Raw genomic sequence first — 25,826 nt, 5'->3', positions numbered from 1 at the left:
TGGATGCTCGCGTGGTTCGACGGAAGATTTAATGTAATAAAACATGAGTCCTTAAAGTGCCTTTTTATGTTTGGCAAACATATGCAATATGCACCAATCGCGACCTCGTGCGTACATGCGAATCGCAAAGGAGCCAATGCTGCGCTTGGAGATTACATTATGTATTCATTCATTAGACGCTAAGGCAAATTGAATTTTCGCCACGTCACGTTGTGCCAACAGGATCTATTTCCTACGTGATTATTCAGGCGTGCACCTGTTTTCGCATTGTGTTTATCTTATTCAAATTTATAACGACAAGGAGACGACGGCCAGGTTCATGTTGAAAGGAAAACAGGTATCACAGCCCCCCTCCCCCATAGCAGAACCGGTTACGAAATCTGTAATTCACTCGATGTAATAATTTAGTGTTCTAGGAATATATTACCATCGGATATCCTTACTTCCATCCGAATATACGCGCTAATCTAGTTCCCAAACGTTAAAATTATTCCAAAATCCTATAACGAGCGATAAGTCGCCTAGTTCACATTTAAGTCGTTCAAACCAGACATCACAAGCTAAAACAAACAATTTCCGACCGGATGGTGTGCAAAACACGTGCCGAAAACAAGACTAAACATTAGATTTACATACACCCGGATAATATGCGATTTGTATTTACTTAGAACCGGATAGCTAATGTTAGCTTTTATCAACGCTCATATATCTTGGACTTTTCTACCTGTAAATAGAATTGAAAAAAAATGATGACATAAGTAAGCAAAGAATAAGGTCAGAGATAATCCGATCGAGAACTGTTTAATTGTACGTACAGGCCAATATTTGATATTATATTATATACGAACACTTGACCTAGTTTTCTGAAGCTTTGCCATGCTTGCTCAACAGTTAATCTAGCAAATCTTTTAGAAAAAAATCGAATATCATATTTACTATTTGTATTAATAATTCTTACAGAGACATGCGAACGAAGGTAATTTTCGAAACAAAAAATCAGGGAGAACCATAAGGTAAGCAGATTTCTAATTCGCCATTATTTCAAAAGCGGACAGTCGAACATTTTAGATAAAACTGACTCAAAAGTTTGCGGGCGAAACATCCTCTGCTTTTCAAGAGATGGGAAATATCAGTTGAATAAAAATTCTTGATCAACGTTAATCACAACGATCCCTGTAATGTGAGGCCAACTCTAGCAGTGTGCCGAACGTTTTTAAATTCACAAATGGTTTTCGCGACTCGACTCTCGCCTGGGATTTAAGATGGCGTCAAGTTTGAGAATCGATTATCGAGATACCGGTAGCAGAACGAAGCAGAACCAGAACCAGGCAACCGGCACATAACCTAAAGTGTCAGCTGCACGGTGACGTTATAGTGACAGGAAATATAGGAATAGAAGTGAAAATTTGTAAGGAATCGATCCAAAATGACATCGGGTGAATCTTGGCCGGAGGTGAGCCAAGCGCGAAAAGAAAACAGGCATGAATTGGTCCTTTCCGGGGCCTCCGTGTCGCAGCGGTTAGAAAAGTCGGGGTTGGACAAGGCGATATTTAACCTGCACGGGTTAAACTACTTGAACATAAACGACACGTGCCTCGATGCGATACCTGACGAAATTGGAAAGTTAGAAAACCTCACTAGTCTTGTTCTGCATTCGAATAAAATCGCCAAACTACCGTCGGCCATCGGAAAATTGACCAAATTAAAAGTACTAGACGTGTCCAGAAATAACCTCGATTTCGTTCCCGACGATCTCGGTAACCTGCCTCAGCTAATGACCCTCAACCTCGGCTTAAATGCCCTCAAAGAATTACCATCTCAGGCCGCTAACATCAAGTTGAGTATATTGGACTTATCTAACAACGAGTTTGACACGTTTCCTGACGTGTGTTACGCCGAGTTGGTTCACCTCGCTGAAGTCAGAGTGAACGGTAATAAAATTAAAGAAATTCCGTCGACCATCAGCGCCTTGCAGTCGTTGAAATTTTTGGATCTCTCAGATAACTCGATAGTAATTGTACCCAAGGAACTCTCCGACTGCGGTAAATTGAAGGAATTGAATCTGAAGGGAAATCCCCTCTCGGACAAACGGCTTTATAAACTTGTAGATCAGTGTAGGACCAAGCAGGTATTAGACTATGTTAGGCAACATTGTCCCAAGGTTGGCGACGGCTCGGGAGCCCCTGGAAAATCAAAGAAAGGGAAAAAAGGAAGGAAATCTTCCGAGTCAAATGACAGCAACATCAATTCTGTTGAAAAATTGACTCATAAGCTCAGGGTCTTGAAGGTGATGGATGAAACACCTGTTGTACAAATTACAGAACATGTTAAAACTGTCAGACCGCACATAGTTGCTTGCGTTGTGAGAAATTTGAGCTTCACAGAAGAAAGCTTCAAAAAGTTCATTCAACTACAAACCAAACTTCATGAAGGGATATGCGAAAAAAGGAATGCTGCTACGATAGCAACGCATGATTTGGACTTAATTAAACCTGGTGAAATTTATTTGTCTTTTTCTTCAATTCTTTATGCTCTCATGACTACTAATCATTCGTCAATTTTACATCCATAGGACTTGTACTTATGATGAATTCTAATCAGTTTTATTTATTTTTCTCTTGTCAAGGAAATCTGATGTATACGGCGAAACCTCCAAAAGAAATTGAAATCAAGCCACTGATGCGTCAAAAGTCGTATACAGGTGCAGCACTGTTTCAACATTTACAAACAGAAGCCGATAACTTGCGAAGAGAAAAGAAGCGCAATGTTTACTCTGGTATTCACAGATATCTATACCTTTTGGAAGGTAAGGCACTTTACCCATGCCTACTGGACAGTTTGAACCAAGTTATATCGTTTCCGCCAATAACAAACAGTGACATTACCAAAATGTCTCCCAGCACCAAAGCTATGTTTATCGAAGTTACCAGCGCATCTTCTCAGCAAGTTTGCAGGTAATATCCAAAATAATTTGTAATTTATATTTTATAACGTGATATGTGCAATTTTATAGTTGTCAATTATCACTGCCTGATTGCTATTCAGTATTCGTTACATGATTATTACCAACTGGGAGAAGTTAGAACATTGAATTATATCGCTAGAGCTGCACATTGATCCCTGAAAGATTTAATGATACCAGTTCAACTGTAACAAAAAATAATTTTTTCTATTCCGTACTTGACTAGTAACTTTGTTTGCGTTATGATTTACAAAGCAGCTCCATACTTCCCTTGAATAAAGAAATCTTTTTCATACAAAATGCAAACATACGTAATTTCTCATAACCCTTAACGATTTCATTTGAAATCAATATTTCGTTGGTAAACTTGATTAAAATCGTATGCAAATGGAAAATTTGCAATATAGTATATTTGACGAAATTAATTTTCCTTCTTTCTTGGCCGCTTAATATTTAAAACGAAACATCTGCGTGGTTTCCTTGAAATGAATCTTTGTCATTTACTGAAAATCGTGTCTTAATACAATGTTCGCAATCATATAGAATTTTTATTGCCAAAGCAGGCTGATTGTTGAACTGTAATCAAATGTAAGATTGTTGAATAACAGAAAAGTTGCTGACCAATTTCTTAATGAACTTGTGATGCTGGGACTTGGCTGCTCCACGGAAACTGACAGCAGTGAAGATTACCACAATTTATTAGTTGAACAAATAAAAGTGGTTGATGTGGAAGGAAATATGAAACTAGTATATCCATCAAGATCAGATTTGATTTTTGAAAATAGTAACATAACAATAATCCGCGAATGATGATACCTACCCGAGACAAACTAGGTACGTACAAATCTTCAAATGCACAACCAGTTACTACCAAGATTTCTAACATTAAACATGAATCGTCTTACATTGATATAATGGTTACACGAATTTGTCTATCTAAAAATATAATGATTATTTTATTAATTGATGTTTATGTTAATCTAGGCATGATTTTTTTTCTCCACAAAAATTAGAAAAAAGTAATTATCACTACAATATCTGGTATAAAGGTGACACGTAGAAACTTCTCATAAATTTTATTTTACTCCGTAGTCATGAGAAATTTCTCACTATGGTCAGATTAAACTTAGTAGGTAAGCAATGTAGTTTATCTCAAGCTGTGGGTGTCATTCTCTTTTGAAAATTTTTTCACCTAAAACGAAGCTTTTTTTTTTTCATGTCGAAACTTTATTTTATCCTATTAGCAAAACGGTTTATTTTCTTACACTGATTGCTCGATCCGAAATATGGAAGAAATGATGTTTATGATTCTGATTGGTCGTAACATTCCGAGTAACCAATCTATTTGCAAATTTCACTATTTTTACTTTCAATACCACTGTCAAATACACTGTAATGACTGGTTTGCGATACGAAGATATTAAGATTTTTTATTTTTTTAAATGAATATATTCCTAATTCGTAGAGTAAATGCATGTTTGACGGAAAAACGGACAAGCGCAGTTGAACAAAAACATTAAATCAGGTGAACAAAATTCAGAAATTGGAATTTACACTTTTACACGATATGTGTTTATTTTTTATTGAAATATTTTTTTACAATTCAACCAAGCAAAATGTAGGCTTCTTCTGCTGTTTGAGTATGCAAGACTACTCAAAAAGTACAATAGTGGTATCAACTTTTGATATGTATACGTATATACAACATGTGATTTAAATTATATATTTATTTTCCAGTTTCCTAACGCCATTATACATCCTTATAATTAATAATAGTTCATTTCTTCCGAAATAAATAAAATTATGTTTGAAATTGTCTATTCATTTACTTATTCTTTAATACGGTAACGTCAAATTCCCACCTAAACTGTGTCGTTAAAGACATTTGAGTAACCATGCGATGTATTTATTTTCAGGCAATTCAATCGTAAATAACAATTTCTCGGATATTTCTTGCAATTCAAATCAATCGCTAATTGTTACGTCGCGCCACCATTTTAAATCGCAGCTGGCGCTCGTAGCACGTCGCGATGTCTGTTTGGGACTCTTGATCCCCGAATAGCCGGCTGTGTTTTTCTGTTTTCTTTCCTCCTACCACAACTTCCGATTCGCTTTTTTTTCAGCTGGTCAAATATTTTTCTTAGTACTGTACGGTGATCAAAGTTCCTAACAAGTGGTTGACTCTTGTCTAAAATGCTCGATAGTTATATTAAGAGTCAGTTTACTTCCTATATTCTACAGTTTAAGTTAGTTTATTGTTTGGCGTGAAAAGTTTGCAGTGATTCTGCATATGTTTGAAGTCGTAAAATGGCGCCCAAACATGACTGGCCGTGATGAGGAAAATCAAGGATAAAATTTTAAGGTTAGCTCTCGACATTTATTCTTGCTATTGTAAATCGTACATATACATACATTTTTTCACCATTTAGATTCACTTTTTCTCGTATTATATTAAGTTCACACCACATTTAATCTAACGTTTATAAACTAATTTCGGTCATGTATATTTGTGTTATTACAAAAAATTTTCAAACTGCAAGCTAATAATATGCTGTATTTACTCCGATGAACGCATAGCTATGTAAATCACATTCTTATTAGAATTAAAATTTAATATTACCACTTTTGAAACAATTTTGAACTTGATGTTACGTCATTTTGATGGGTACAGCATTGGCAATACAAAAAATATGCAAATGGTTAGACGTGACTCTTCTTTTACCTTTTATGTTCACGAACTTCAGACAGCCATTGAAATCGGACTTGTTTGTATAACTACTCGATAGCTGTGCTGCACAACTGTTTAAAAGTCCAAACAATCTCTTCTTAGCATCAAGCGACATATACCAGGAGCATTCTGCGCACTCTGTCGCATGTGCTTGCATACGGTTTAGTACAGCTATAAGCTCAGCTTCACGGACATTTTCTTAATATAAAATAAAAATTCCGATGGAATCAAATTCGACATCCAATATATTCAGCTGCCATGTTAAATTTTTACTACGGTCAGTGAAAAATGTAGTCAATGACATTTTATTTCCAAATACATGTATATGGATAAATATTTTTTGTAGAGCGTCGCTACACACACACTTGCTATAAAATCAATTGCAAAGTATATATTTTTTGAAGCAGAATGCAATAATCATTGTTTTGATACTTTATTCTTGTAATGTTTGTAATTTTGCACGAAGGTGACAAACAGTCTCGCTATTTCATCTAATAGAGTTGTAACTAAATTTCTGAATACTGCTTGTACATTCTGTGCACAAGTATAAATGATATACCAATAATAAAGGGAAAGAAATTGACTAGGCTTATGCATATATTAAGATGCTATGAAACAATAACAATAGACACTCTTGTTTGAATTAACATGCTAACATATAGTAGGATAGGTAAATTTATGATCGTCCATTCATGCATGATACCAGCATCTTCTTAATCTTAGAGTAAAAACAATATTAACAGAAGAAAATACAGCCACATATACAGTATTTGAAACTGTAAAATTTGATTTGTAACACGCGTAAATATAAGTCATACATCAAAGTTAATGCCAGTCAATTATAATTGATAACATTTATTAATATGTATTTTAATCATATCGATTGAATTCAGTTTGTTAACTTTATATCATGTGTAGTCAATTTTGAGTTCAAAGTTTAAACACAACACTGCCACCTATCACTCTATTTTGTTCATATTGGTTAACAAGTACTTATCCATTGAACTTTAGTCAGTTAACATAAATAGGCATATTTGTATAATGTATTTACTGTTGAACCACATAGTAATTATAACGGGGAAGATAATGAAAAATGAGTAGATATTCATTCTTTGTTTTGACAGAGAGGTCGTTAAAGCTAAATTCCTTGACTGACTAGTATCAGGGTAAGGATGGAAGGAAAGTTAATGCGCTTTGCGCAGCGCCTCTCGCTCTTTCACATCGATAATACTCAGATTAATGCATGCCACATACCCATGCAAAACAGAGATCAGAGACTTCACTATTGCAATTGGAGCTGAGACGTAGAGAACCGCTCTGAATATATTCATACCAGCCACTGTAACACAAATTTATTCAATCATACGTAGATTTATTTTCAATCTATAAGAAAATTTAAGCTGTCATTTTGTAAACAGAAACATTCCAATATTTGTCCCTATCAAATCCTTTCTCGTAATTAACATGTTCTGATATTTTCCAGACTAATTAATCTAAAAAACCAGTCTCTGTTAGAAAGTAAATATGTAGATTATTAGCGAATGATTAAAAATTAAAATATACTTACATATGGGTCCTTCTGTGAAATGCAGAAGGTACAGAGCGGCATAAAATGCCTCGTTTCCAGCGCACATAAAGAACAGAACCTGACGATTTGTATAGTAAACACGCATTATGGGATTTTCAGACATATCAACAAATTTGTGGCTCGTTTTTCCTTGCAAAAGTGTTCTGAAAAATCGAAATGAGAATCTAATGAGTACTGAGATTAAATATATCACCTACTACATTATTGTATGTTGAAACTTGACACAAATCAACTTCTTCTAAAATTCTTATTATTTTCATGAAAGATTTCTTTTATTACGTATGCAAGTAAATCCAGTGGCAAGCAATGTCAATGGCCATGCTTAGTTGAAACCAGAATGTATAAGCTGGATAAAATTGGCTGAGAGTTACACAGAGGCACATAGTGCCAACACGGTCTGTCAGTTGGTCTAAAATCGCGCCGAACTTTGTGCTCTGATTGAAATATCTTGCCGCATGACCGTCCACTGCGTCTAATAATCCGCTAATTATATAGCACCATGATGCAATTATGTGGTTTGTTGGCATAAAATAGAATGATATCAAGGCCAGAATCACCCTCCCGTAACCTGTAGATAGAATTTCATTCAAAGTAGAATATGTTAGTAAAAGGCATTCATATTATGCTTTTTATAAATCTCTCAAATGATTTTAATGTTCTTCAAACATGCAAACCTTTCGTTGTGTTCTTACTTAAATCTAAGGTGATTCTAACTTCCTTGAAATATTACTAACTGAATTGCATTTAGTATTCAATTTTGAACGTCAAATCTTAGGCATATTATAAGAAATTTCATTACACTTTTCACAGTATCCGAGGAAATCTCTTATTACCTGAAATTTTTACATTTCAAATAAAATCACTTCAACTGCCAAATTAGTTTTGTAAAGTTTCATTTTCTTTTTACTTATCATGTGAAAATTTTCTGGCTGAATACCCTCCAGTTCCAATCAATAAATGAAACCTCTGAAATGCTCCAACATTATGCCTGGCTTTGCTAATACCAATGCGGGGTTAGAGGACTGTGAAATATATCTAGATACCACAGTGCTCCAAACTGTGCTAATCTTATGAGCGAATTGATTTAAAATTCGGCATTCGGAGGGATTTGCGACACTTTGTCTGCGGTTTGAGTTTGTCGATCGCAGCGATACTTCCTATACCGCATTTATTGAAACAATTACACCTATTTAATGATCTAATTATACTAGCTTAAATCCACATGTTGCAAACAACTGTAAAAAAAAAAAAAAAAATGACAACCACAACATTCGAACCAGCATTATACACCAAATGAATAAACGCTTTACCAATAATGTTTGGCACAAACATAAAGATGTTTTCGGCTTCCGTCATTGTAACGTATTTTATCGACGCGTTGGTCCCAAGATCGTACCTCAAAGCGGGGTAAAAATTATCGTCTGGAAAACAGTAATCTATGCATCAATAACCGCTGTTCACTGGTATGAACTTTAACCTCGTTTATCAGAACTTACGGTATTAATTAACGTATGGCAACAACACTGACCCAACCAGCCTCCTCCACCCGGCTTTGACGAGACTGGACGTCTCACGTCACTTCGCGGCGTAGATGCGTTTCCTTATATTTGCCATAGAATACGTCAATGGATCGAGAGAAAAGTCGGAATCGATTAGGGGCTGCTTCGAGAGCCGTTCGAGGTTTCCTATCGATTTCAGTGACGCACGCAGCCAACAGTAACGTATAATTCAAGAGGCTAATGCGTAAGTGTGGTAAATCTTTTCGCGAACGTTTAATATTCTCCTCGAAGGTAATCGGTTCTCAGTAATGAACTTGAGTGAATTTTGCGTAGTTCCTTGCCGTGCGGGACCGTATAGAGATGAAAAAGTATTGAAAATTTCTAAAGCTCGGGCCCCACGCAGCTTGATTCGGCACTGATACCAGACGACGTATGTATGTACATGCGAACTGCGAGGCCATTGCAATTTAACTGTTTCTCCGTATGCGCAAAAGCGAAGCAACAGCAGCCGTGTTGCTATTGTGTTGGGAAAATGGTGAAAGACGATAATTCTACGTAAAAATGCTGTCCCGTCGATGTTCTAACATTAATGTGTAAATAATATTAGTTGTCATATAATCGTTAGAATAAGTACTCTGTGAACTTGAGTGGGTACATAAGTATTGTCGATGGGAACAATGTGAATTAAATACGCATTGATGTGTCTTTTTTTCTTCTAATTTTCATTAAACAAAATTGAAAACTGACCAAATGGTGAAAGATTTAATTGTTCTTTTAACTAACGCAACTCAGTGAACATTGACGACGCGTGAAACTGGTCAGGGAATCTCGAATTGATCCGCCTCAACGAACCGGAGATTTTAGTTTCACAGGAATAATCGCCAAGTGACAACCTCTTGTTTTTGTGGTTAGGATATGCGTTGTTTCGAGCGATCGATAACGGAGTAGTGACGAATCAAGTTGATTCGTTGAAATCGCATTCTGCAGAGGTAAACGTATGATTACCCGAACGTATCATGTTAAGGCAAACGTTTTCAAGGTTAATTAAACATTTGTTACGAAGTGGTGAGTGAGGTAAAAGTGTAACAGTAGCGGCATACGAATAAAACGGCGTTTACGCGTTCGTAACTTCGACCAATCGACGGCGGCGTCTTGTGTTTCGATTTTTGTTGGCGGACGATACCATTTTCGTGCGAGAATAGGCCTCGGGTTTTCTCATGGGGAAACTGTACGGTCCAAAATTCCCGGTAACAAGGGGAGAAATCCGAGAAACGCATTCGTTCCCTCCCCTTGGTTGAATTTCAAGCTGAACATTGTGCGGGAGTTGGGTCTTCGACTAATCGATGCTCGCCTTCTCGATATGTCTACCCCGAGCGATTAAACTAGCCCACAACGTCCAGCATGTCGGGCGAGGGACCCCCAGAGCCTCGGTATAATGCCGTATTTCCATGTAATTCGATTGATTTGTAAATAAAATTTGTGTTGTGGCTCCGGTTTCGTGCGCTGGACGTATTACCCGACCTAAATGGTGACGGTATACCGTGAATTATCGGCCGTACGGCCCTAAAACACGTCGGAGATATGAGGCAATGAACACACAAGATATATCTCTGTCAAGCTCCAGCAAGATGGCCCCATGGCCGGAGCATCATCAAGAACCTGTAGCCCCCGACAAAACCGATGAAAACCGCGTAGGGACAGCCGACACGAGCACAGAGGCTGCCACGATAAATGAAGCTAATACCGTCGTGACTGTGACCACCGAAACTAGTGAAATAAATTCTAATTCGACGGTCCAAAGTGTGCCTGGTAATTCAGGCTCGGAAAACAAGCAGGTAAGCTGCGTCCGCATTTCGCCCTCACCTGTTTTTATCAATTCCCTGATACCTTGACGATTCTTTCGTAATGTAGGTATGTGATCAAGTATGCATGCCGATCACGTGACAAGGATTTATATCGTTTGTAACCCTGGCATTTTCGATATTTTATTGAACAACCGTTTAAACGTCGGGTGTACTCTCTCTCTCGCTCGCTCTTCTCTCTCTCTTTCTCTCTCTCTTTCTCTCCTCCCTCCCTCCCTCCCTCTCCGTCTCTCAATCTCTCTCTCTCTCTCTCCCTCTCTCTCTAATCTTTGTCATTCCGCTCCGTACGTTGTCTAGGTTTTTATTAGACACTTACACCCTCCTGCGTTGTATAACTCGCAACAGTCGGATAACCTAGAAGTGAAAACAACCTCTGACCAACCGTGATAGCTTGACGAAATTTGTCCGCGTAAAGTTGCTTGAAAATCTGCTATTTTCAACCCTCTCCAATGAGTTCACCATCGGATGCGCAGTAATAATACTTACAGGGAGGTCTTTTCAAGCCATGCGTAGTTATCCTGACGACGACCACGACGACGGCGGTGGTTGTGGTGGTAGTGGTGGCGAGGACGTTTGAAATTCGAGACCATCTATCTCGGGTTTCAATATTTTAAATCAACGCTTTAAGCTGTTCGCTGGAAGTGTAAAAGATTTTCTAAAATCTCTTTTTCTCGTTTGGATGAGTATTATTGTTGCGCACATATATTCACGCTAAACGTGTACGTACGTTTATCAGATACTTCTACGTGGCGAAAAATGCAAGGTAATGGTTATCGCGATTCTGCACCACTTTGCGGGAATTGATCGACGTTATTAATCTCGCGGTTGTTCGTTTTTGGGATAATTTGTTTATTACCTTAGACGATTACGGGCAAACCTGAGACCTAAAAAAATGTTCAAAAATCCTTTGTCCGCCGGAGGGTGAATTGAATTTCGAAGATTCCTATGTGGCGCTACTGGCGCAGAGACATCAAAGTGGTGTGTGTAGGGAGCATTGCGACTTGCGAATAGCTTGCTTGCTCGCTGCTTCTTGGCAAGTTGCCTTGTTGTGCAGAACCAGGGCCGTAGGTGACTAACTGTACACCTACATTCGCAAATGCAACTCACCGTACGCCGTCGAAGAAACATTGATTGCCGTTCCAGTTCCAGGCTGCGTATTTACAACACGCCTATTTATCTACCCCCCGACGAAAAGCCTGCGCCCTATTTTCCTATTGCCGTAGAAAATTGCAGTGACCATTACGATCCGCAACGATACGTCAATTCGGTAATTAATCGCTGAAATCTCCTGCAATTTGATCAAATCAATCCGTTCGCGTTAAATCCCTCTTGTTTAAAAATTCAAACTTCAAACGAAATGCGACTCTGAAACCTTTCGGACTCTCCGTCGCTCTTCACCGTCCTTTACACGATAGCCCAGATTTTCAATTCTCACAAGAGTCTCTTTTCCTCGATCGAAAATTTCAAAACACGTGAAATATTGCAAATATATTACACCTACTCTCCATACGTTCTTAGGGCCACGTAGTAACCCGGCCCTGATCTGGTCGCGCTCCGGGTTTAATGGCGGCGGCCAGAGTTAACAGCGCGCCGCGCCCGCTCGTCGAAATGACCGATAAATTAGTCGCAAATTTGTTATCTCTTTAATTATTTTCGTCGCGGTTCATTTACTGCCTTCGTTTCTCGCGTGCGGTGGGTTTAACGTTTACCGTTTTTCGGGGTGTCCGTGTCCGGGAATGGTGCAAGGAATGAACGAATGTTTTACTGTACACCGACCCAGGTGCCCTCTAAAAATATAAATTCCGTAGCCGGTACTGCCCAGCACTGCATATCATTTCGCTTGTAACTTGTAAGTAAATCTTCAATTGTTTCAACGACTCTTTTGCAAGGAAAAACTTTTCACTCCGATACCTTGTTTTGTAACAGTTGTCTCGATTTCTCAACAACCGAATGATTTCACTGTATTTTCAAACACCCTGAACACAATTTTCCACCAGTCACACTTCACGCCGCAGTGGGTCACGTTTTATCAATCGTTCGACTAGATAATTGATTCTTGAATTGGATTGACTAGATTTCTTATATTCGTTAAGGTACATCTTGCCAGAGTCGCTGCTCTGTGCTCTTGCTCCATATCTTTAAAAGAGTTGGCAAAATTCAATAAAATTTCACCTTTTCTATTGTAATATTTATATTTTATCGAATAGCAGCCCAGTTCCAATGACCTAAACTTGGTTTACAGGCAGTTTTTCATGCCAGATTCTGTACAAGTCATTAATTGAACATTATTTTGCTGTATCACTGATCGCAGCCTTCGATAGATAAATGTATGATTATTCACGGGTATTATTTGAGGTATCATATTTTTATTTTTCATAACATGTATAAGCGCTTTGACAATCATGCAAGCAAAATCAGATTTTAGAATAAAGTGAGAGAGTTTTGCAAACAGTAGTTTGTAATAACCTGAGTGGAATATGCACACTCCATCACTTTCGACCACGCATAAAGATATAAATATCTTTATTCTGCACGACATGTACAAAAATCATGAAATTTTCATTAAATGTTGAATTGCACGAATCGTGAATTTCCGTGCACGAGTACCTACATGCCTCGAAAATCTGATATGAAATTAGAGATACCCATGCAAGAATGCGTTGCATATATCGGACATAGCTTCGCATTATTCACTTCAAAAATATGTCTTCAAAGTAACTTTTAGAATTACACTAATCGTAAAAGTATCTGTTGATGTGGGTGTGGAATACCATGTAGAGAATATTTTGTATCCGACCAGACCGTAATGGTATCATTGTTACACGTAGATAAATGATATGTTAGTTAAATGTAGGCAGTGCCGGTGGCAGTGCAATATGATATGCTTATAATATACTGCTTCTAATATTAATTATACAAATTTGTTTCAAGTCAATACCACAGTTTAGTTATTTACACTAACCTTGTATGGTTGCATAAAAATTCACTGTTTCTAGACAGTTGAATGAATTTTAATAAGCAGAAGATAGCCCTTGTAAAATATTGAATTGTTACATATGTTTTCCGTGATGCTATTTCTGTCTTTCTTGTCAAATATTCGTTGACTCGATTAATAAAAAAAATCCAATTGTCCGTCAAATTTCAATCGATTGTTTTTCGATTATACAATAGTATATTACAAAGAAATAAATTATTTGAAGAAATCTCCTGTAAAAAATTTTTTCTCCAAGATCAAATACAAACCACACTTTGAATTTTAGTGAAGATTATAAACAACAATTATATCCAATGTTTCTGGCAGTTCTAGAAAACGATACCAGTCACTTTACCTGTATCCTATACATACACATGAAGCAGCTTATAGTGTTCGATTTATTAATCGTTATTTTTTCATTGAAAGTAGATATTGAAAACTTGCTTGAAATATTTGCACGACCTTGGACTCCAAATTTTAAGCTAGGAAGAAGATTATTGAAGTATAATATCTATGTGATGAAAGCTGTTTCAAAATGGTTTCCAAAAACCAACAATAGTAAAGAGCAAGTCATCCAGCTTTGATCATTTTTCCGTTGCGTAAATAGACACTTGTAATTTTACTTTTCATGTTTAACCTTGATCGACAAGTAAGGTGATGTTCTACAGTTTTGTGGAAAGAAATTTCATTACTGGACATTGTAAATTCCATTAAATCACCAATATTGTGAAGTTTGTAGAGTTGCACAACAATTAATTTAATTTTCCAATAGTTATTCACAATTAATGAAAATTAATTGATTCAGGTGATATCAAGTAGGCTTGTAATAATGCTGTACACAAAGCGTGTTAGACCAGACAGTTTCAATATATCAGCCCAGCACAGAATCCAATAAGTGAAACCTTAAATTTACTTTACAAATCTGCGTATATCCGTACTTATCTAGTCATGAACTATTTCTATGCTAGTCACAAACACAATTGGATTATAACATGTTTGGTAATTTTGCCGATTTATTTATTAAAATGAATATTTACCAGCTATCCAATTCTAACGAACTAACTATTCATACAATTAACAAAATGTGTGCAGTTAGTTGAAGGTCATTGAAAAGAAATTTTGCTCAATGTTACCTATTAAGGCCGAGGAGGCCCTAAACTTAGCAATATTGAGTTGACATACTTTCCTTATTTGTTATCCCACACCAGAACGTGTTCTTGCGACCATATTCAGAAATTGCACTGACAAATATTGCGACAATGGATCTCGTTGTCCAAATGCGATAGCTATCAGTACAATTCACATGGTGTTGAGTTTATTGACGTTATTTGGCCTTAGTTACGTCAGATTAAAATGCATCTGAACTGATAATTCCGTGATGAATAATCAACAAATGTGCATTCAAAACATCGAGTCAGCTTGTGATGTAAGTTTGGAAAGCATGACGGCTGACAGGTAGTGCAAATATTTAAAAAATTCAGTCTGTATTCTGCGGTATATAAGTTTAGTCTCTGCTTGAACAAAGAAAATGTATTTTCATCTCCACAAAGGAATTTCTGAATTTTGTTCTCATTCCAAATATCATAAACAGTACACGTGTCTGATGTCGTTGGCTGTAGAAATTATTTTTAAAACATCCACATGTCGAAGTTGAGCATAAAAAAGGTTTATTTCATGTTATATTTTCTTTTCTAAATTTTAGCGAATGTGACTATCGGAAATAGTATCACCTAGTTTAATCACATTTGGTTGAATGTCTGACATTCGTCATCTTGCTAAGTTTGTTTTTTTTCTATCTGCCTTTTTATTTTGTCACCTAATCACCTAACATTGTTGAAATTTTAAGTATAGGAATTTTGAAATTTATTATTTAAAGAAAAAAAAACTTGTACATGTTTGTATTCATCTGTAACAAGAACGTAGAAATAGATACACAAAGCAATGATCATGCAACCTTGAGACTCATCACATCCACAGAAACGAACGTAACTTTACCTGCTGCATATACCTATAATCAATTTTACTGTTACACAGCAAATTCCAGTAATGAGTTTTCCCACTTATAATCATAAATCAATTAAAAATATCTGAAAATACTTTAAGGTCCTCATCATCAACTTCCACGGACATACTTTTATTATACTGTCTGGCCTTTGGATTTCACATCAATTATAATGTCACACGTTGTATTGCTTTATTTCCAATTACAAACTGTCATTGCATTATCGGGATTAATTATATATGTAGCTATCTTATGTTTAAATTTAAATTTCGCTGCTTGCATTTTTAAAGTTTGTCAACAAATTTGTGAAGTATTCGTGACCAGGAGGTTGATTGAAGAAGAAAGTTTAGTCGAAAATTCCGGTCAGGTAAAGAGAAATTTTAATTGTTGGGAAAACGCAACATGTTTAACGTTTTCGACGTTTCGACCGGGCCCTGCCGACCATCCTCAAGAAATTTTGACGACCTGTTCCTGCTTAGATGTTCTTAGTTCAGCATTTTGGACGGAAAGTTTGTCAACAAATGTTACCAAAATTTAGAGATTTATTCTTGATTTGTTGAACCAAATAGTTCAACACAAATTTTGCCTAAAACACTGCAGCAATGCACGTGTGTCAAGAAATAGTTAACCATTTAATATATTTCTGACCTTTGGACTTGGATGTTTCCATTTGCAAACTTGCACATCAGTCATTGTTAGGGCCGTTGCTAATTTTAGGTATTACCAGTTAGTGTAGGTAACATAAATCTCATTGTTGACACCATCACGATGAAGCATTCAAGAAGCGATTGTCTTGGATCACGAAGTATAGCAAGCTGCATTATTTATATAATTTATCGAATTTATCAGTAGCCATGTATAGTTTGCATTGATACTATAGTTTTTTCACATTCCTGCTTTCACTTTCAGGAGGAACCTGCAACTTTATCTACCCTCAATGAAGGTGAACTGCGAGCTCTGCTGGATGAAGCCATAACTTACAAGTGTCCTAAAGATCGTGAAGGAAAATCAAACCTTTTCAAGGTAACAATAATTTTTAATTCTCTTTGCAATTATTTTATCTTCCACACAGTTCCACAAAGTCCTTTTTGTATCCACCACATACAATATGATTCGGAACTTTCTCTTCATGGCGTTGGATTGTCACATTTTCATTAGAATAACATGTTAAATTTTTTAAGACTTTTGGAATTATGATACGTAGCTGAACGCACACAAACTGACTTGCTAGACATCAGTTGAATGCAGAATCATTATTTTCTATTATATATCTAGTATGATATAGTATAGTAGCGATGAAAACAACTTATTTTTTTCATAAGCATAACATTAGTCAACCCAATTCTACATTAATCGGTTTTTGTCTTTAGATGATAAATTTTTTTTATAATATAAGAAACCAATGTGTTGCTGATTTATCCAATACTCTTAACAATTTCAATCAAATGCATGTAACAAAATGAGAATAAAAATTACCTCGCAGCGTTCAATTCGTGACAAATGTTAACGCACTATCATCAATTTTGGACTACATCAGTTAAATCTCATACATTCATATTGGTTTTAATAAATTATCGTTATCGAATTTTGGGACCAACACCAAACTACCCCCACCGTTCAGGCAATACATCAAATAATCAATTTACACAATTTTAGGGAATTCCACTATTATTTTACTCCCGGCTGAGATGAGAAATCATTTCTCCCTGATATTTTTTGTCATAAGTAACATAACCTCTAAATAAAAGCTGATTCTAACTGAGGGTATATTTCTTTCAGTAGTCCTAGATTGATGCTTAAGTAAAGATGGTCATGACATTAATATAGTGAAGTTATCTGCATTAGAATGGCTTGGTTTAAGAAATAACCTTTGAAGTATGCACTACTGCACCATTATATTTTTTTCTCACGTTTCTTCACTATTATCTATTGTCATTCAATTAACTTGAATTTTTATCAGATTCGCGGAATCAAGTTTTAAGTGAAAATAGAAATGTTTTGGTTCGAGACCACATATTAAAAAATACGTCCTAGCACCGCAGTCCTAATGTAACCATAGAATTTTTTTTGCCACTCATGCACTTTAACGAATTTGAAACTAATGAGAAATTAAAGCAATTCTTTTATCACAGTTACATGGCAAATGGTAAATTTTTGTCCTTTATTATCAGGAACTTCTTCAAGAGGCAGAAGCCGATGAAACAGAAGAAGGTCATCGAGCGGTAGCCAATTCCCGCTGCCTCCCTGGCTCTAACCGACGAAGAAACAAACGTGATTCAGTGTCTGAGCGCCTTACCCACGGAGGGTCATTACAAAATTTGGCCCAGCCAATCAGCTCTGAATTTGACAGTAGTTTCACATATTTAACTTCTGGTTGCAGCCACATATACGGTGGGGGTAGAAGAAAGGGTAAAAAACATACAGGTCCTAGCGTTTCTGCTAGGCAAAGAGAAGGTGGATCCCTACCGTCAAATGTCAATGCATCCCATAGTTTAGCTTCGCTAGCTAATTTGGATATACTGTTTGACAAAAAGGTAGCTAAGGTTTGCCGTAACAATCGTTAATTTTTTTTATTTTTTTATTTGTTCTTTTTTTTTACATCATTCATTTAATATTAAATCACTATTTCTACTATTATAAGTTGTTTTGTATTCTATGTTGGTGATTCATGTCTGCATGAAAGTAAATACTCAATCGTACTTTCGTATTCGAGATAAGTTTATTCAGACCTATAAATACAAACAAATCCACACAAGAAATTATCTTAATCACATTGATGTGTTGTTTTGTTGATTGAGGAAACATATATGGCCCAATCTGTACAAAATTTTTCGAATTTTTTTAATATCGAACAAAATTGATGCGATGACATATGTACAATTATTATAGCCTCTTGTATGTTTATTGAAAAGGGTTTCGCAGACAAGAGGACATCGTACGATTGGGCTAATAAAGAGAAATCCAAATCCCTGGACAAACCTTCATACAGTGGTTTGAAACGAGAGGACAAAGATAAAGAAAGAAAAGAAAACAAGCGAGAACTTGACATTGGACAGGCTGCTGACGGAGACAGAGAGTCAAAAGACAATAAGAGAGGAGGCAGAGGGAAGCAAATTACAAATGAAATGGTCGAATCGGATCCTCCGCCTCCAGAACCCAAACCAGATTATATGGTGATTGACCTTAGTGATGTCGAGGTTAGCATTGATCAGTATCATTAAATCGTTGCTTCAAGTAAACAGGATCAATCCCTATAATAGGACACAATTACTTTGGTATTGCTATTAAATCGCTCACATTTAATTTCCAAAATACTGAGTTTCTAGATATATCCATCAGGGTGGTTTTGTAAAATGTTTATTTTTAATTTCGACCTGGCCACCCCCCAAATCGATTCCAAATAAGTAAAAAATGATTTGTGTAAAATCTGAGCGTTGTAACTCAACTAGAAGGGGCGCCGCTAAGCATAAATCCGTTTTTAGGTTCGAATTTGGACAGAAACCACTGGTTGTCACTGACGATGAAATATCGCTTTGAAAAATGAAATATGACATCAGGCATCTGAACAATACTTCTATTGTAGTAGGGAAATGAAGAAAAAATCATAGCTTTGTACGTTGTTACTCCTGACACAATTCATAACTTGGCAGAAAAACTCTTCAAATATTGGAAATAGAACAAGTGACGAATAATTTTGAATTACAAATAGAAGTTGGTGGTTGATCACTCTCACGTATAGTGATTTTTGTTTATCTCCAAAGTATGAGCATGGAGGGGGTAATGCAAGGAGTGTTGGTGCTACGGCCACGGTGTGTCACTCCACTGCGCTGGCGATTATATGATTTATAAACTGCATAAATGGAATAATCCTATACTCCATCGTATCATCAGGATCTTCATGACAACATAATAAATTGGTCACTTTTTTTACCTCCAATATTCGAGGATTTTTTTTACCCAGTTTTGAATTGTTTCAGGAGTATCAATATCCGAAGTTACGATTTTTTCTTCATTTCCTTACTCCAGTGGAAGTACTGTTCAAATAGCTGATGTAATATTTCATTTCTCACACTGATTTTCCATTGTCAATAATAACTAGTGGTTTTTGCTCAAATTCGAAACTAAAAATGGATTTATGCTCACCAACATCCATCCTGGTTGTTATTTTTATTACATTCAGATTTTACACAAATTATGTTTTATTCATTTGGAACCGATTTGGGGGTGGCCTGGTCAAAATTCTAAAATAACCTCTTTAAGGATCATCCTAATATCCATACGGTTTTATTTTTATCTGCCTAAACTACTTTGCAAATTTAAACACTTATCATTGTACAGGTAGGTGGTATTGGAGAGCATAATGCAGCAGGGGCAGGGGGTGGCACACAGCGCCCTCATGCTATCGAAGCGGAAGATGACGAGGGAACAGAAATGAAAGTTATTGAACCACGTCTACCAGTGCAATTTATTACTCACGCCACATTCGACATTGGACAGACACCAGTTGACAGCAGTATAGAGTTTCCAATACGTGAAAATAATGGCAAACAAGACAAATCAAAAGTAACTGTCAATGGCACGGAGGCAACGAGTGCTCGACAATTTCAAACATACAATACTGTGAAATGTATTGTTGGCGGTACTTCGGGCGGCACTAATTCTCAGCAGGGCAAAGTTCCAGTGTCCAATGTTTACTCTATGATGCCTGTTAATTGGTCAACGACAAGTCCAAATCTTGCCATGGGTGAGTGTTTTGTTTTTTTTTTTCTTTTTTTACTTCCTTTCTTGTCATTATGCGTGTATTTATAACTGACTTTGAGCATGAGTAAATATCTGTATTTATGTGTTGCGAAATATTTGAATATGAATATTGAAAAGTAATAATTAGACTCTGAACTGGTATTATTAAATATAACATAATTACCTGTGTTATTTTCTTATTGAGAAAACAAATTGTCGATTTTCTGTTTTTCGTACATATGAAAAAAAAGAACTTAACCAAATCATTTGCACAAAAAAATTGTCTAACCCTCTAATTTGAAATTGACTGAGAATTATGATATTTTAAATTTTTACTCTTGAAGTTGTAAATTTATGTTGACAAAAGTATTTGATAATCAAATTTCTGCATACTAACATTGTCTATTAGTATGTAAAAGTCAGACACGACCATTATAACGTCGGAGAGATTCTAATATGTTATATGAACATAATATGAGTAACACGTACTTCGTTAAGCAAACAAAGCGTTGTACAATAAGCTGATATTTTCAAAGTAGTCTCTAACATTTAAAATCAATAAACTGACAAGAAATAGATGCATTGAATGAACATTGCGTGCTGTATGCACAGAAACAGTGTCCAGGCTTGCGACTCATCACATTCCAGTGAAGGAATCATCTGGCTCTGGTGAAAAGAAGGCCTTCGACGAAAACGGAAATGCTGTACAGGGATATGCCAACGAACGCAAAAAGTCACGCAGAAAGCATGCACAAGAACCAAATGTCATCGTCTACAAAGCTGAAACCATAGAAGGTCACCGCAACATGGATATTGATAGCTTGATTAATTTTATTGAAAGCAAAGAGTCAAAAGGCAAGAAAGGTAAAACCACCAATACAGTCAGAGTTAAAGCAAGTTCAGGACCGAAACCACGACCCAGAGAAAAGGATGCAAAGAGAGAGCAGCTGCCAGCCAAGCTACAAAAATCTAATTCACTGGAGGAAATATCTAAAACAAAGCTGGAAGATCTCACTGCAGAGAAGAGTATAAGTTCCAGTGGTGCTAGCAGTATTTCAAGTCAGCACGGTAAGCTACTGCTCTTTCATTTATCATTATGTCATGTTTTATTGTTAGCAATACTCCAATTGTCTTCAGACCTTTGGAAAGTTATTTTTGCCTGACTAGGTTTTTTCTCAGTCGCATATCTTGATACTCAGTTAAAATGTTATATTATTTATATATATGTAAACAATCCGTGCAGGTACTACAAACGTGGCACTCCGTCGCGCCAAGCAGCGCAGTATTGGGGATACACCGGTCGATTGTCGTGGTGATCGACGATCTTGGGGTACGGAAGAAGGGCAATCTATATATTGTAATGATACTGGTGACGATTATACAACTCGCCGAAACTCAATAAAAAAGATTAACCCAGAACCAGAGCCTGAACCGGATTTTTTGGTGGTAACAAAGAAGAAAAAAAGCAAGAAACAGCGACGAAGAAGTTCCAGTGGTGGTCGAGCACAAAATTTGACTACTACGGCATCCTATCTGCAAAGATCTAGAGGATTCAATAACGAGTATAGAACGCCATTGTCTCCAGAACTTAGGAGAAAATCTGCCAGCAGTATGCCACCTAGGTAATTCGTTTGTGTAACATTATATGTTGGAACCCGGTCGCAAATTTTTAGCAGTACTAAGAATTTTATTTTATAAAGACCTAAATAAAGGACAAAGTAAATTACAGTTTTCATTTTTATATTGAGTCATGATTAATGAGAGCTTGTCTGCTGACTTTGCAACGATGCGCAATGCCGAAAAAATACCTGTAGTTTTATTGAAAATCGCCAGTTAGTAAAGTTATTCTATGTACTTGCCAATCTAATAGCTTGTTTCAAAGTTTCACTTTAAAAAATTACATTTTATTCAATGTAAATGAGAATATTTTTATTTGATATTTCAGTGACAAATCAGATAGCAGCGACCTAGACTCCGTTCATTCGCTCCCTGTAACTTCGAATACAACTAAGCATAATCTTACTAAAAATACCAACTCCTCCGGTGGCACCCCTCAGGCTAGCTACGCTGATATTGCACGCACGGCCACAATAAACATTTCTACCAGCTCTGTCTTAAAAATGACAGAAATCGGGCCAGTGATGTTGAATGCTGCTTGCTGGCCTAGCGTCCCTTCCAAGACACCGTCCGAATCAGATAAAATACCTCAAGACTATTATCCAAGTTTGGACGAATTGCAACACTCTGACAGAAAAATAAGGCAGCATAATTTTGCAAACTCGAACCATGTACATAGTTTAAGTTTAAGTTTCGATAAACCGCCATCGCCTGTATTATCAAAAGTGAAGTCTTCGCCGGATAATAAAAAGGCTGAGGCCCACGAGGAAGCAATTAATAAAAACATTCAAGTATTCAAGTACGTTCGGGACATTGAAAAAATGCACCAACGATTAGCTCAGGAAACGAAAATCATGAACTTGAATAATTCTAACCCAAATTCGACTGAGACTACAACGCAAACGAATCAGACCCCACCGAAATTGAACAACTCAATTATCAATTACTATTCTCCGGACTCGGACAACTTTACTTCTCCAGAAAACACAAATCTCAAGGATGCAAATTTGAATTCAAGAATTAATATCCCGAGACCAAGAAGGGCATATCAACCAAATATTCAAAATGCCTCCAGCCAGCCGCAATTAGAGAATTCTAAAGAGTTGAAAAAATCTGTTACCCAGCAACAGGAAGAAATAAGCCGGAAATCAGGAAATGGACCAAATCAAACGCACTCTGAAGATAAGGAGTCAAAGCGACTGGGATATCCTCAGACTGTAACTAGTGGTCAACAAGAAGAATCTGACACTCCAAAGTTGAAATCGTATAATAACGCTAAAATACCAACACAGAATATGTTGGATGGTGAAACGACGAAAAGTGGTACCGAATCCGACAAGAATTCAAAATTGACGAAAGAACAGCAAACTATTTTGAAACATGATTCTGTAAAAGTGGCGAGTAATCAAAATCAGAATGTGATAACAGACCATCGTGAAGATAATGGGGTGAAAAAGACTAAACAGTTGACAAAGAGTAACAAAGAACAATCGCAAAAATCTACGGAAAATCAATCATCGAATAAAAAGATTTCTTCGTCAAGACCAGCTGTGATACTGTTAGATGAAGCTACCCCTGACTTATTAAGGAATAGTGAATCCCCTAGCGAATTGATTTTTGGGTTTGAAATAAATGAACAACTTTTACTGTCTGATGATTGTGAAGAAACACAGGAAGCTAGCTCGGTATTTTCAACAACTCCTCCGCTATTCGATAAACCTCCCCCAAATTTTGACAGACCACCACCTATGTTTGAGAAACATTTGAGATATGATAAACCGCCACCAAACTTTCAAATGCACCCTGCACACGCTCAACTTCATCATCATCCTATACCTCATGTAGTGGTACCACAGCTGCCATACTTGAGTTACGGTCCTCCAAGGTTCATTCCACCACCTACTTATTTACCTCCTCCACCGCCTCCAGGTATAATGGAAAAGTATCAACAGCAACCAATGGAGGATTTTTTGGCGCGATACGTTGCACCAGAAGAATCTGTAAACATTCTAACGTACAATCACGATAAAATTGTTACATTTGTTGGATTGGGTAAGTCACATTTCCCTATTTTTCATAATAGATTTATCGTGAAAATTTCCAATGATATTCAAGATAATCTGCATCGAGAGTGTGCCCTCGGAAAATGCCATCATTTCTTATTTCATTTCACCTATCAGAATTGAAACATTCCTATGAAAAGAATTATAGACAAATATGTAGAATCAATTAAAAATGATAGAGTATGTAATTAAAAATTCTTACATCCTAATAGTAATTTGAAGTCGATTCCATGTGTTGAAAACTATCGAATAAGGGAAATTTGTTAAATAATGATATCGTGTAGCAATATAAAAGATAATAATTAAATTGAAGTCGATATTTCAAAGTGAAACATCTATTTATCAATTTATAGTGAATCTATACTATATTTATTTTAACACGGGGTCCTCATAATATAGAAATTTAATGATTTGTTGTTAACTATTTCTGATTTCTCCACACAGCATGGGAAGATGTCATGCGAGAAATGCCTGTAACTTCATCAACTGGTCGAGTACAGTACTACAGTGGACAGTGAGATAAATAGCGATGAAGAGAAATCAATATTTATTCAAATATGGTAATCCTTGGTGGTACAAGAAGCTGTATGAGGCAGAATGCAAGAAAATATGATTGACACTACTGATTGCTAATGCAAGTTCCACTTCCTAAACATAAAGTACTGTGAACGAATGAGACATATTATCGTACTTGTACAGCTTAAAATAACTTAAAAATCTACATAATATGCTTTGCCGCTGAAGTGGGGTTAATGAACAATTAAGTACTGATTTGAATAAAAAATCAGTAAAGCCGGGAGGCGCAATTTGTGCCTAAGGAGATAGTCAAAAGTGTATATAGTCGTTTAAAATTAAAAATTAACAAACATATGGAAAATGCGAATCGGAAACAGAAGAAAAAACAAACTTTTCAGATGTCTGTCGCACTACTGCGCATATAGATTCTGATAGCAGTAGTAATTTGATAACCACATAGAGCAGCAGTTACATAAGAAAAATGATACTACTGTATCCGCTGTTGCAGAAAAAAATACAGTGAAAATTCCAAAAGACCGTTAGAAAATAAAGTAACAATACTTTGAAATTAGATTGGCGTGTATATAGTTTGAAAATTATTCAAAATTTTTTCAATAAAAAGGAATAAGTTTTTTTTTTAAATTGAACATGGTAAATTTAAATATCTACTCTATGTTTCAAACTAAACACGAATGGAAATACAGCGAGTGAATAAGACTTTCATACTGTATTGTTACATTCATAACATTGTATTCTATTGAAAAAAACGTCGTTGGATAATAATAAGGCAATATGGATTCTTAAAAGTTGAAAATACTTCTTGGAAAAAAATAAAAAAAAAAAAAAAAAACTAATACGTGTATGTGTGAAATGAAAGTGAGATCCCAATCGATGACACTTAAATATTGTGAAACTAATGAAAACGTGAAAATGATCCTAATCACATTCTCTATTACTCCGGGACAATCGGGTGACACAATGTGGACAGCAAACAATTGTTACAATAAAATAAGGCAGTGCGATGTTAATGCTTCATTAAAACAAAGTGTTTGCAATACCAGTAACGCTTTGATTCACGATTAATCAGAACTCAAAACACGAATGATACTATAGTGTGATAGAAAACAGCCGCCATATATTCGCTGGTTCCCTAAGAAACGTGAGAACGATGTATCGATAACGAGTGCCAGGCAGAATTTGTATAAATTATGAATTATAGTAATAATAATTAGTGTGATGAACCTCGTGGTGTTAAAGAAGTGGTAGAGAGCTTGT

The 25,826-nt window shown here is 36.3% G+C and overlaps 3 protein-coding genes and 1 long non-coding RNA gene across 7 annotated transcripts; 2 read left to right on the top strand and 2 right to left on the bottom strand.

The window, feature by feature from the left end:
* Nucleotides 1-1,199: 1,199 nt before the first annotated feature.
* LOC124178799 (leucine-rich repeat-containing protein 47-like) lies at nt 1,200-5,635 on the top strand. Its single transcript, XM_046562455.1, has 3 exons — nt 1,200-2,495; nt 2,627-2,954; nt 3,571-5,635. Exons 1-3 carry the CDS (start codon nt 1,427-1,429, stop codon nt 3,770-3,772), a joined length of 1,599 nt encoding a protein of 532 aa, XP_046418411.1. The 5' UTR covers nt 1,200-1,426; the 3' UTR covers nt 3,773-5,635.
* Nucleotides 5,636-6,529: 894 nt separating this feature from the next.
* LOC124178800 (CDP-diacylglycerol--inositol 3-phosphatidyltransferase) lies at nt 6,530-8,923 on the bottom strand. 2 transcript variants are annotated; one of them, XM_046562456.1, is made up of 5 exons: nt 8,775-8,923; nt 8,589-8,699; nt 7,558-7,846; nt 7,258-7,421; nt 6,530-7,029 (listed from the first exon to the last, which is right to left on the bottom strand). In XM_046562456.1, exons 2-5 carry the CDS (start codon nt 8,632-8,634, stop codon nt 6,875-6,877), a joined length of 654 nt encoding a protein of 217 aa, XP_046418412.1. In that variant the 5' UTR covers nt 8,635-8,699; nt 8,775-8,923; the 3' UTR covers nt 6,530-6,874. The 2 variants fall into 2 exon arrangements, with proteins under 2 accessions (XP_046418412.1, XP_046418413.1); XM_046562457.1 differs by having other exon boundaries at nt 8,807-8,920.
* A 153-nt stretch (nt 8,924-9,076) lies between these two features.
* LOC124178797 lies at nt 9,077-25,374 on the top strand. Of its 3 annotated transcripts, none has more exons than XM_046562451.1 (9): nt 9,077-10,612; nt 16,525-16,638; nt 17,787-18,149; nt 18,528-18,812; nt 19,954-20,359; nt 20,974-21,423; nt 21,599-21,977; nt 22,301-24,024; nt 24,480-25,374. In XM_046562451.1, the coding sequence occupies exons 1-9, from the start codon at nt 10,367-10,369 to the stop codon at nt 24,551-24,553; spliced, it is 4,041 nt and encodes a 1,346-aa protein (XP_046418407.1). In that variant the 5' UTR covers nt 9,077-10,366; the 3' UTR covers nt 24,554-25,374. The 3 variants fall into 3 exon arrangements, with proteins under 3 accessions (XP_046418407.1, XP_046418405.1, XP_046418408.1); XM_046562449.1 differs by having other exon boundaries at nt 20,968-21,423; XM_046562452.1 differs by lacking the exon at nt 17,787-18,149 and having other exon boundaries at nt 20,968-21,423.
* LOC124178801 lies at nt 10,836-11,598 on the bottom strand. Its single transcript, XR_006869894.1, has 3 exons — nt 11,367-11,598; nt 11,126-11,274; nt 10,836-10,993 (listed from the first exon to the last, which is right to left on the bottom strand). It is a non-coding gene; the product is annotated as an uncharacterized LOC124178801 (long non-coding RNA).
* Nucleotides 25,375-25,826: the final 452 nt, after the last annotated feature.

This window comes from Neodiprion fabricii, chromosome 3 (genome assembly GCF_021155785.1).
Source record: "Neodiprion fabricii isolate iyNeoFabr1 chromosome 3, iyNeoFabr1.1, whole genome shotgun sequence".
NCBI lineage: Eukaryota > Metazoa > Arthropoda > Insecta > Hymenoptera > Diprionidae > Neodiprion > Neodiprion fabricii.
Note: the sequence above shows the minus strand (reverse complement) of the source record. Positions and strands in the feature narration are given on the sequence as shown.